At 35.3% G+C, this 12,523-nt stretch overlaps 1 protein-coding gene across 1 annotated transcript in view; it reads right to left on the reverse strand.

The window, feature by feature from the left end:
- The window catches only part of LOC112044325 (uncharacterized), a 60,674-nt gene extending 48,615 nt beyond the window's left edge, over positions 1-12,059 (reverse strand). Inside the window, exon 1 of the mRNA XM_024080142.2 lies at positions 11,888-12,059. Within this exon, the coding sequence (XP_023935910.2) occupies positions 11,888-11,912 (25 nt within the window). The 5' untranslated portion in view covers positions 11,913-12,059. The remainder of the gene's footprint in view (positions 1-11,887) is intronic.
- Positions 12,060-12,523: the final 464 nt, after the last annotated feature.

Consider the following 12,523-nt stretch of genomic DNA (forward strand, 5'->3'; position numbering starts at 1 on the left):
TACTATATAAATAAAATTGAAGTGTTTGCTTCTGATTTTCTAACAACTGTGTTTTTTTAAACAAACGTATTTGTTTAAATTTTCGGCTGTTTGTCTGTTTATCAGAGATACGCCGGTTTGTTGTACCTATAAATTAATGGATATCTATAAGTAAGAAGTGTACATAATATCTAAAAATTGTGAAAGTAGTGAAAATCTTTTAATAGCTAAGCATTAACCTAATTTATCAATGTAATTAAATGTAAGCATGAATTTAATGTATTAGCGGTTGATTTTCCTTAATAAATAAATAAATAAATAAATAATGGAATTTTCTCTGATAGAGAAATATATGACCTATTTTTCAGGATCCCCTGGTTGTGAAAAACTGATTTTAACGTGGATTCAACTTCTTATTTTCTCGTATATATTTGGACTAAGGGAACCTTACTTCGGACTGGGAAGTTGGTGGTGTTACATACCCATGGTCACTGTCATTAACAACTGATAGTAGTCTTTAAATAATTTAACATTATCACCCTAAACCCGCCAACCTGTATTGAAGCAGTGTGGCGGGCTTATGCTCCAAGTACCCTCTATACCCTATAATAATGAAAGATGCGTGACCTTCTATAGCTTGGCAAAATCGTAATTGAATGTGGTAAGTAAACTTTTCAATTAAAGACATTTAGAAAATATCTGATACCGAATTTATTTATTATATTTTAAAAATTATTTAGCAGTCATAAAAGTGTTTACAAAAATAAGTAAAATTAAGTAAAATAATTAATTAAGTAAAATAAGTTAAAATTATTTTTCATAACAAATGATTGACAACATTTGTCAGGACAACTTAATTAACAAATCAAACTGTAACCAAAATGAGACCCTAGAATTGACCTAGACCAAGTCGTTGCAACGCGGCGATAACATTATATTTGTCTGACGAATTATATTTGTCTGGCGTGTCGTGTCGTGACCCATCATAATCGGTATTTTGTTTGGCAACGTTTACATTTAAATGTTGTGACATGTCGTGATGGCTGATGTGTCGCATACCCGATCCCAGTTCGCGTCAGAGCGGTGGATTGCGAGGGAGAGCTGAAACGACGTCATCACGACACGTCAGATTAATGTGACGTCACGACATGGCAGTGCTATCTTGTGACTGTCAGCGTCAGCTGCGACTGTATTGATTCAAAACATTGTCCTGATGCGTCAGAACATTACATATTAATGTAAACACTTGCCGTCATGACACGACACGTGACATCACGTCAGCCAAATATGAATCCGCCTTTACGTAGGTGTATGCATTATCTACTTCCAAATCGCTGGCGGCTACAATTAAGAAGTAAACTATGTATCCATCTTTCTTTTATATCACTGACTGAGCGTTTCACTTGATCATAATACACTATTTGCGTGGATCGATCGATAGAACTATTTGCTCAACAATGTTCAGTTATTTTGCTGCCGTTATGTGCCGCCGGCGAGAAGTAATGATTTCAAAAGTATGCCCGGACTATAGCAACAACAATTTCTATAAACTGCAACTTTTAAATTGATAGCCTACGGTAGCTAGACCTTTGTGATTTTCATAAGCTAAACAAAAACAATACTAGCAGACGCCCGCGACTTTGTACACGTAAAAGTCTGTAGTATAGTGTTGCTCCACAATCTTCTCTATCTTTCAGTGAAAGTTCCATTAAAATCGGTCCTGTCCTTCCAGAGATTCATCATCATCATCATCATCATCATCATCATTATCAGCCGATGGACGTCCACCGCTAGACATAGGTCTTTTGTATGGACTTCCAAATACAACGGTATCGAGTCGCCAGCATCCAGCGGCTTTCTGCAAGCACTTGATGTCCTAGTTTCAGAGATTAGCCCAGACAAATACAGACAGATAGACGGACAAAAATTAAACAAAAACTTGTTTGTCGTTCAATATCGTGAAATGACTCTAAACACTTGAGAAAACAATCTTATATTGAAATCGCAGACAAACACTTTTATTTATATCTATTGACTAGCTGACGCCGCGCGGTTTCACTTGCGTGGTTCCCGTTCTCGTAGGAATACGGGGATATTATAAAGCTGAAGAATTTGTTTGTTTGCTTGTACGCGCTAATCTAATAAATACGCGCTAATTTGATAAATCAGATAGCCCATTTATAGGCTATATATCTCCGTATCCGTAGGCGTGATCGAATCAGAAATGAGGAGATCCGCAGAAGAACCAAAGTTACCACATAGCTCAACGAGTTGCGAAGCTGAAATGGCACATAGTTCGAAGAGCCGATGGACGCTGCTGCCCCAAAGTGCTGGAATGTCGACCCCGCATTAGTAAGCGCAGTGTTGGTCGACCCCCCACCAGGTGGACTGACGACATCAATTGAGTCGCTGGATGTAGGCTCAGTATCGTGATGTTTGGAAGTCCCTACAAAAGGCCTATGTCCTGCAGTTGACGTTCGGCTGATATGATGATAATGATGATGATGATTTCTCCGTATTCCTACGGAAACGGGAACCACGCAGGTAAAACCGCGCGGCATCAGCTAGTGTATTAATAAAGTAGGAGTAAATATAATAAGTTAAATTTGCATTGCTCTCAACGTCTCAACATGGCTTTATAAATAAGCGTTCAACGGAGACAAATCTTTGTGAGATGTTGGATACGATTTTGGATGCTATGGACAAGGGATTTCGTGTTGATGCCGTATATACTGATTACTCGAAGGCGTTCGATAAAATTTCACATAGCTTATTAATTGCTAAAATGGATGCTATAGGCATTCACGGTGACCTCCTGAGATGGCTCTCGTCGTATCTGCGCGATAGGACCCAAGCGGTAACTGTCAAGGGTTACACTACAACTTTTGTACCAATAACATCCGGCGTTCCTCAGGGCTCACATCTCGGACCTTTGCTCTTCAATATATTTATCAATGATGTGGTAAAATGTATAAAAAATTCTCAATTATTACTCTATGCTGATGACACTAAAATTATCAAAATAATTAAAACAGAATTAGATTGTTATAGTTTGCAGGAAGATTTAGACCGCATCACTGATTATTGCTTGAGTAACGGTCTACATCTGAATGTTGATAAATGTTGCACTATCTCCTTTACAAGAAAAAGGACAGTGTCAACTCCTAATTATTATTTATGTGGTAAAATTCTCCGCAGAGTTGACGTAGTAAGGGACCTTGGCGTATTGTTGGATAAACAGTTAAATCTTGATTTGCACATTAATAAAATTAAAAATAAAGCCTACAAGATGCTTGGATTTGTCCTTCGTCAAACTACTGATTTCAGAAACCCTAAATCCCTTATTTTACTTTATAACTCTCTGGTGAGATCCCATTTGGAACACGCCTCTATCGCTTGGAACCCACAGTATGCCTGTCACGTCGATATGATTGAGGGCATTCAGCGTAAGTTTGTGAAATGCATCAATAAAAGATTTGGCTCCTCTGTTATTAGTCTAACTTCATTAGAATTAAGACGAGAACATAAGGATCAAATATTTTTATATAAATTAGTTAATGGTATGATCGACTGTCCTTACTTATTAAATAAAATTAAATTTAATGTACCTAAACCGTCAATGAGAAAATGTCGGCAGTACAATACATTTCAACTATCACAAGCACATCGCAATTACTGCAAAAACAAGTTCTTGCAGAGATCTTGTGATAAATATAATAAGAAATACCAACATATTGATATATTCTTTTATAAGTACGGAATGTTTGCGTCTGCACTCAGGAAATGTGATTAATTCGTTTCCTGATTGCAGATGTAAGCCTTACGTTAGACAAAATGTATACGAGCCAAAATAAAAAATTAAATGTATCTATTATATTATTATTTATGTACTTTGTAATTATTTCTTAATTTATATGTGAAAACTTCGCTGGCTTAATGTCAACAACTATATATGTTTAATTTTAAGTAATATGTAAAGCTGTTTGTTTTCCTTTAATAAATAAAAAAAAAAAAAAAAAAAAAAAAAAAAAAAAAAAAAAAATAAATACACATCGCTGTCGACAGTAAAAAGAAAATAGAAACACGCCGGAACAATACTCGTGTAGTTCATGTGCATTGTGCTAAACAATGGTTGACCGACGATTTCTTGCTTGACGTGACTTTGACACACTGAGTGCTAATGCGGGATTCTTGGAAACATTATTGAATATTACTGCATATGTTTAGGCTTTATTAATTACTAGCGGACGCCCGCGACTTCGTCCGCGTGGAATTTAGTTTTTCACAAATCCCTCGGAAACCATAGATTTTTCCGGGATAAAAAGTAGTCTACGTGTTAATCCAGGCTATAATATATCTTAATACCAAATTTTAGCTAATTCGGTTCAGCAGTTGAGGCGTGAAAGAGTAACAAATATTCATCAAAATCATCAGTTTTCGCAAATCTCGGGAAACCATGGATTTTTTCGGGATAAAAAGTAGCCTATGTGTTAATCCAGAGTAAAATCTATTTCCATTCCAAATTTCAGCTAAATCGCTTCAGTAGTAGCGTAGTTATAGATTAACAATCATTCAAACATCCAAACATCCATACAAACTTTCGCATTCATGATATTATAGTAGGAAGTAGGATATAAATTAAAAAAAAATTGTTCAATTCAATGCTTATGGCTGAAATGTCTCGTTGGTCCAGTGGCTAGACTATGTGGTTTTTTCGAATTTCAAATCACGAGGTTTAGGTATCGCACGAGAGATTTTTTAACGTCCTTTAAAAAAGCGTTCGTTCGAAAGTTAAATGCTTGTCACGGTCGTATGCTTGGCTTATATGCGTGTATAAATGAGGTAGCTACAAAGGTCTATTTATAACGCCCAAAATAGAAAATGCTCGAAAAAAAACTTTTTTAAAACTCAACTTTCTTTATCAAGCTGTGTTGCATTTTCAATTTTGGGTGTTGGAAATACACCTTCATTTAACTATATTTGAACGCTTTTTTAACGTCCGTTAAAAAACTCTCGTGCGAATGAGGGCTTAGGGTCTTAAAACATTTTTACTACACCCTTACTCAATGTACTGTTTACCAACGAAAAAATTAAAAATGAGTGTGTAAATCGGTAGTTATTTCGCACATAACAATTATATTAAAATTGACTTGTTCTTAAATTAACGTAAATAAATTCGATTAATAAGCTTAGAACGACTAGATATAGTTAATATATTTTGATTAACAGTTAATAACATAATATGAAATAAATAAGTAATGACGTACATTTTCAAGCTTCATTTCTGTTTTGTTTGTTGGTAAACAGTACACATCGAGTAGGACTGTACCTAGTATAGATAACTTTTAAAACACGCTCTCAAATCAGTCTCGAATGGTTACTTCAAGTAAGTAAGAACTCCATAGCATTCGGCCAAGCAACGGTCTAATAGCTGAGATCCTCGACCAACATCTCAAGTGGCTCTCACTTGGTCGTTCAATCAAGGGCCGGATACATGAATATAGACGGTTGTATCGATTGAGATAGCTTGTACAGTTTGATTTTTAACCCCCGGCTCAAAAAGGGGTGTTATAATAATAATAATAGTTCTTATTTACACAATTTAAAATATAGATTTTTTCTAATAAATATCTACTTTATTATGTCTGTTACTATTAAAAAAAAAATCAGCTGAAAAAAAAAAAGTTCAAAAACATAAAATGTACCGACTAAACTTAAAAGCGAAAAATAACATCGTGTTCTGTTCTACCTACTGATCAGTTTGAAGGCGCTGCTAACCCGGTGATGTATTATTGTTACTAATCTTGTTTATTGTAATTATATTAATTGACTAGCTGACGCCGCGCGGTTTTACCAGCGTGGTTCCCGTTTCCGTAGGAATACAGGGATAATATATAGCCTATAGCCTTCCTCGATAAATGGGCTATCTAACACAGAAAGAATTTTCAAATCGGACCAGTAATTCATGCGATTAACGCGTTCAAGCAAACAAACAAACAAACTCTTCAGCTTTGTAATATTAGTATAGATAAATATTATAAAGCTGAAGAGTTTGTTCGTTTGTGTAGGTCCGATTTGAATAAAAATGTACCGACTAAACTAAAAAGCGAAAAATAACATCGTGTTCTGTTCTACCTACTGATCAGTTTGAAGGCGCTGCTAACCCGGTGATGTATTATTGTTCCTAATCTTGTTTATTGTATATTAATTGATAGACTATTGATAAAATATATTAAGGTTAAGTTTTGAAAGTTCTATTACTGTTTTCTATATCGTATGGGTATAAATAAATTTTAAATTGTAACTACTAGAGCTACTGTGATCCATAAAAGGATATGTATTTATCAAAAACGTTTAAGATAAATCACAGTCATGCATCATAATAGCAATCAAATAAAAGTAAAAATATTTGTGAAAGTTTATAAACGAACGTAACTTAGCCAAGACTAGAACCTATTTGAAATTATAACTTTGAATTAAAATACCCAACAGAAAAAGGTCAAATTTAAAAATGTTAAAAACTGGAACAAACAAAGATAAATAACGATTTATTTAATTACTTATCAGAAGTTTTTTCTAACATAATGCAAAAATCTTCGGATTGACTTATCCTTCGATCTTCATCACCTCATCATAATCAGTCAATCAGTTTAGAAGTTACAATAGGGATGATGACAGTTTTTTAAATTGTATATAAATTGAGAGATTGCTAATAGTAAAGCAATTTTGTAAAAGGAACAGGGTATCTGCGATCATTACTTTCGGAGCTATAGGGATTTAAAGGGTCAGATTTGCGGCGCTGCCGCGGATCCCTGAAAAACGTCCATACAAAATGGCACGAACTAATGACATCGTAGGCAATGTAATGATCGTTAGATTTGTATCTGCGTTCAAACAAAATTACCAATATCTTTGTTATTTGTGCGTATAAGCTTACAGTTCACATATTAATAAATGTCACATTTAATGTAAGGAAGCTAAAACTGAAAGAATTTTCATCTAATTGCGATAAAAGATTTTTAATAGATTTTGAATTATTATAATATAATTTATTTTGCAAATATCCAGTCAATCTTTGCTTTTCATGTATAAATTAGTTCACATTGACCTTATTTACCCGAATGTATCATAAAAATCAATATATTCAAACCTAGTCATCATCCCCATTCACAAACACACAGACACACCAAACTTATAACACCCCTCTTTAAGCCAGGCGTTAATGAATATGATTAAACTCAGAATTATTTTGGTAATTAATTCTATACGATATGTTGGCGTAAATTGATTAAACTACATGAATATTCATATAACACAAGCATTCAGGTGTAAAGCCACCGTAATTCAATGTTATCTAAGTATATTAATATTATAAAGAGGTAAAGTTTGTAAGTTTGTATGTTTGTAAGTTTGTAACAATTCTTTGTAAGGGGTAATCTTCAGAACTACTCATCCGATTTTAAAATTTCTTTCACCAGAATGCTTCGTTATCGGGGAGTGCTATAGGCTATATTTTATATTTGTATCATATATAATTACTGAGTTATCACAGTTTTTCTCATACAGTTCGGACCGAAAGACAGACATATTCGCATGCACTGCCTTAACCATTAATTTAAATTAATGTATGAAGGCTTCATGTACCTTTAAAAGTTCTACAATAAAGTCCGGGCCACCATATTTTTGTGTGTGAAGTCTGTCAATCTACATTGGACCAGCGTGGTGGATTATTAGTGTAAACCCTGTCATTCTTAAACGGGAGTCGTGCTCAACAGTGACCCGAATAAAACAGTAGTTTTAGAGCAATGCAAACAAACAAACACACAAATAATCAAATCTGAGTATCCTTTTTTATAATATTACTAGCTCTTTTATATTTTATATTTGTATATACTATATCTTTTATATTTTAGCAGATATAGTACCTTTTGTACTTTAATAAATTATTTAAATCATGTACTAAGATTTGAGTCATTATTGAAAATTTACATCGATTTTCACGCGGACGAAGTCGCGGGCGTCCGCTAGTATCAATTAACATTTTAACATTGAATTACGGTGGCCAATAGACCTGAAATGAAAAGTTATAATACATTGGAATAATTATGATCGACGGGAATAATAACTCACTCACACTTTAACATAGTGTGAGTGCTCATTATTTCCAATCTACAATAATTCATACTAATATTATAAAGCTGAAGAGTTTGTTTGATTAAACGCGCTAATTTCAGGAACTGAGTCCGATTTGAAAAATTCTTTCAGTGCTAGCCCATTTATTGAGGAAGGCTATAGGCTATAAATTATTCCTACGGGGACGGGAACCACGCGGGCAAAACTGCGCGGCGTCAGCTAGTGATATTATAAAAAGGATACTTAGATTTGATCATTTGATTATTTGTGGGCTTGATTGTTTGCATTGCTCTGAAACTACTGTTTTATTCGGGTTACTATTGAGCACGAGTCCTGTTTAAGAATGACAGGGTTTACACTAATAATCCACCATACTGGTCCAATGTGGATTGACAGACTTCACACACAAAAATCAGGTATGCAGGTATCGTCATGGTGTTTTTCCTTCACCGTTTTGAGACACCGGATATTCTTAACATGCCTATACCTGAAAAGTTGGAGGTGCATGCTCCGAACCGGATTCGAACCTCCGATCGAAAGCAGAGGTCATATCCATTGGGCTAAAACTTTGGAACTATTGAGACTTAAATTAAATTTATTCTAGTTACATAATACATAGAATCAAAAGGACCAATATAAAATCCCACTTTTCTTGTCACCGTGTTCAAACAAATGGAGACCCAAGGGAAGAAAATGGGAAGGCACTGTTCTAAGCACAAAACACTAGAAATCCCAAACGGGTAGAAGACAAGTGAGCGAGTGAGTGTGTGAGCGAACAAATAGCTAGTGGAGATCTCCTTTTTAGAACGATAGCCTGCAAGAGCTAGACCTGCCTTTTAAAAGTAACGCTCGCGCTTACTACAAGTATGCTTGATGGAAAGTAGTAATGCGATCTAAGTTGGAGCGCGCTTGCCTAGAAAATGCCTATTCACTCTTGCTTTAAAGGTCTTTAGATTATAAGTTTCAGGAAACACAAACACTGGGAGGGCATTTCAAATTTACGAATCAGAAATGTAGATACGGATCGTTTAGTACGATTTGCCTGGATACCCACAATATAAAGATGGTACAGTTCTCAGCGTCTTGGTGTTCTGTGAGAAATACTACATTTTATGAATGCTGAAGGATTACCATTACTGCTTCAACCACAGGTAGGCACGGTAGCCATTTATGGTGTTCGGACCATGGTGGCTTTGATTGGATGCTTATTTCTAGTATCCACATCCTCAATTATAAAACAATTTTCTTGATAGTTTCAGCTGTACATCATGAGAAATCATGTCTCCAGTTGTCAACTCTTAAAATCGTAGCAATCATTCGCTAGTAACCCTATAGTTTTCTTGAAAAGTTTTTTTTTTAATACTCTGACAAGTTAGTTGCAAGTTATCCCTTGACTGCAATTTCATCTGATATCTTGATGTTTACTGACGATGCAGTCTAAAATAGAAACGAGCTTTCTTGGAAGAATTACAAGTTTATTCGGCATCGTACCGGAATGCTAAATCGCTTAGGGGTCCGACTTTGCCCGGAGGGTGGTAACTAGCCACGGTCGAAGCCTTCCACCAGGCAAAGGTTGTTTTTAAGGGTTGCCGCTAAGGTAAGTGACTGGCGACTTGAGATAATATAATATCTCATATTATACTAATGAAAATATTGAAAAAAGTACGTTTTTATACTTAGACATACTTGGAAAGGTAGCAAGAGACCAGACCCTCGAGTCTGGTCTCTAGAAATTTGCTACCTTCCAAAGCCAAACAATGGTCTAAACTCCATAACTGGATACCATACCTTACCGTACTTATCTACTTACTTAAGGTAGAAACATAGGCTGACCAGTTTTCAATCTTCATAAAATTAGGTAGGTGTGGCTATCACAAGCTCTTTGTCCATTTACGATGGTTCCAATTGTCGTAAATTGCGCCGTAAAACTCGCCCTAGATCGCGGTCGTTAATAGTGAAAAGGAAAATGGGAAAAACGTTTCAAAACGGCTAGAGTCCAGGTTTATGTTAATAGTAAAAGATTTATTGTTATTCCTTAGGAAATACTATTAGGAATAAGTAATAAATAGTTATGTACCTACCAAGGTACGTACAAAAAATGTACTGCCTTACCCCTAAATAGGCATTAATTTTGTTCCTCTATCGTTTTAAAGAAAAATGGACAACACAGCTGTTGAATTATATTATTAGTGAATATAGCCGAGGCCCCGCGGTTTTACCTGCGTATTTCGCGTTACCGTCAGAATACAGTGATAAAATGTAGCCTATGACATTCACAAATAATGTGACTTTCTAGTTGTAGAAGAACGGTTCAAAACACCACATCTTTATAATATTAATATAGTACGCTTTCTTCGTAGGTAAATAAGTAGCTATATTCCCCGTTTTATTATTCAGTTTAAATTTTTTGGACAAACTACTATGAAAACTCTCTGAGGTTAAGACAATTGTCCAACGGAATCTCACCCAAAGACTCTGATATATTCTGCACCGTACTCGTATTATCTGTACCATCTATACTAATATTATAAAGCTGAAGAGTTTATTTGTTTGCTTGATTGTACGCGCTAATCTCAGGAACTACTGGTCCGATTTGAAAAATACTTTCAGTGTTAGATAGCCCATTTACCAAGGAAGGTTATAGGCTATATATTATCCCCATATTCCTACGGGATCGAGAACCACGCGGGTGAAACCGCGCGGCGTCAGCTAGTAACATTATAAAGCTGAAGAGTTTGTTTGCTTGATTGAACGCGCTAATCTCGGGATCTACTAGCCTGATTTGAAAAATTCTTTCAGTGTTAGATAGCCCATTTATCGAGGAAGACTATAGGTTATATTTTATCTCCGTATTCTTACTGGAACGGCAACCATGCGGGTGAAACCGCGCTGTGTCAGCTAGTTTAAGATAATGAGAGTTCAGTTTAAAAAAAATATATTTTAGCAACGTATAACGTTACATAAATTAAAGAAAATTATACATACAATCAAGCTAAATGTAATCACAGATAAAAAATTCTTTCAGCGGCACTCGTAACACTTTCCCGAGCATTTTCCGTTGGCTGCCCACGCGCTCATGTGTAGTATTTACAGGTGTTATGTTTGTTCTTAATTCATTTAATCAATTAATTAAAATAAATTAATGTTTCATTATTACAGTATTTTACTAATTTGTTTGTTTATTTCTCAATGAATCGTTTTGTAGGTAAAAAGTAATATAAATTTAATTAACTCGGCATAACCCGGTATGTGATTTATTTATTGGATGTACCACATTACTGTCCTCAAGTCGTTGAAGTATTGAAAAATATTTCCTATCTTAAATAGTATAAAAACAAAGTCACTTCCCGCATTTTTGGTAGATTTTTGGTAGACTACCCAACGGATTCGAATACAGTTTCCAACAATAGATAAAGTGAAGAAGATTGATTTTGTTAGTTATAATAATAATCTATTTAACACAAAAATAGAACCGACTTCAAATAACTAAAATGTTATTTTCATTTAAACACAAAACTACTAAAATGATTTTCCTAAGAAGTATACTCTTTCAAACAAATAAAGATTTTTTTTGGTTCTCCTTTTCTAGAAGCCGGCTAAAAGTGTCAGGTTTAAGGTTTCCGCGCGGACAAATTCGCGGGCGTTAGTGTAATATAAAATTATCTATCCTATAGTGAGAGTATTCTATTTATTCTATTACATTACTAACGGAAAAAAAATTAAATGTATCAAATAACAAACCTTATTTTAGAGTGAAAAATAATATTGTACTTACCTAGGAGCAGGAAAATTGTCTTCATTTTGGTTGATAAAACACTATCACAATACTCGATAAGAAGTAAGACTTGCAGATGTATGTGTGTATGTGAGTCAGTCAGTTGGGAATTGTAATGGAAAATGTTTTTTTTCTACGGCGGCGTTCGTCGCGCTTGGCCGCCAAGCCGCGTGTATCAGCTATCAAAGAATATGCGCTCGCGCATTCACTTTCTATGAGGTAGTAGTGGGGCTGCCCGGGAGAAGACCGGGAAGCCGAGGGTTTGTTGACACTGGGTTGCACGACCATGTATAATCGGCTGAATTGGTAATTAACGGGAACTGGCACGTTATTGGCTTATCGATCGTGTCATTATACTTTGATACGATACTGTTAATTTACGAGTATATTTTGTCTTACAAACGAAATAGGAAGCTAAAGAATGTCTTACAGTGGAATTCATAGACGTTGTGGGGGCGCCCCCAGGGGACCATTCACCCGGTGAGTGTCGATTTCTTAAAACGCATGGAGTTTAAATTCGACACTCAGCAGGGCATTCCACTGCGAGTACTTTGACATGCTTTTTTTTGCTGCCAAGCAACTTTTTGTTGCAGTTACAGGATTTTCAGGTGTCCTTTGTTGCTACCTACCTACTAC

The sequence above is a fragment of the Bicyclus anynana genome, chromosome 22 (assembly GCF_947172395.1).
Source record: "Bicyclus anynana chromosome 22, ilBicAnyn1.1, whole genome shotgun sequence".
Lineage (NCBI taxonomy): Eukaryota > Metazoa > Arthropoda > Insecta > Lepidoptera > Nymphalidae > Bicyclus > Bicyclus anynana.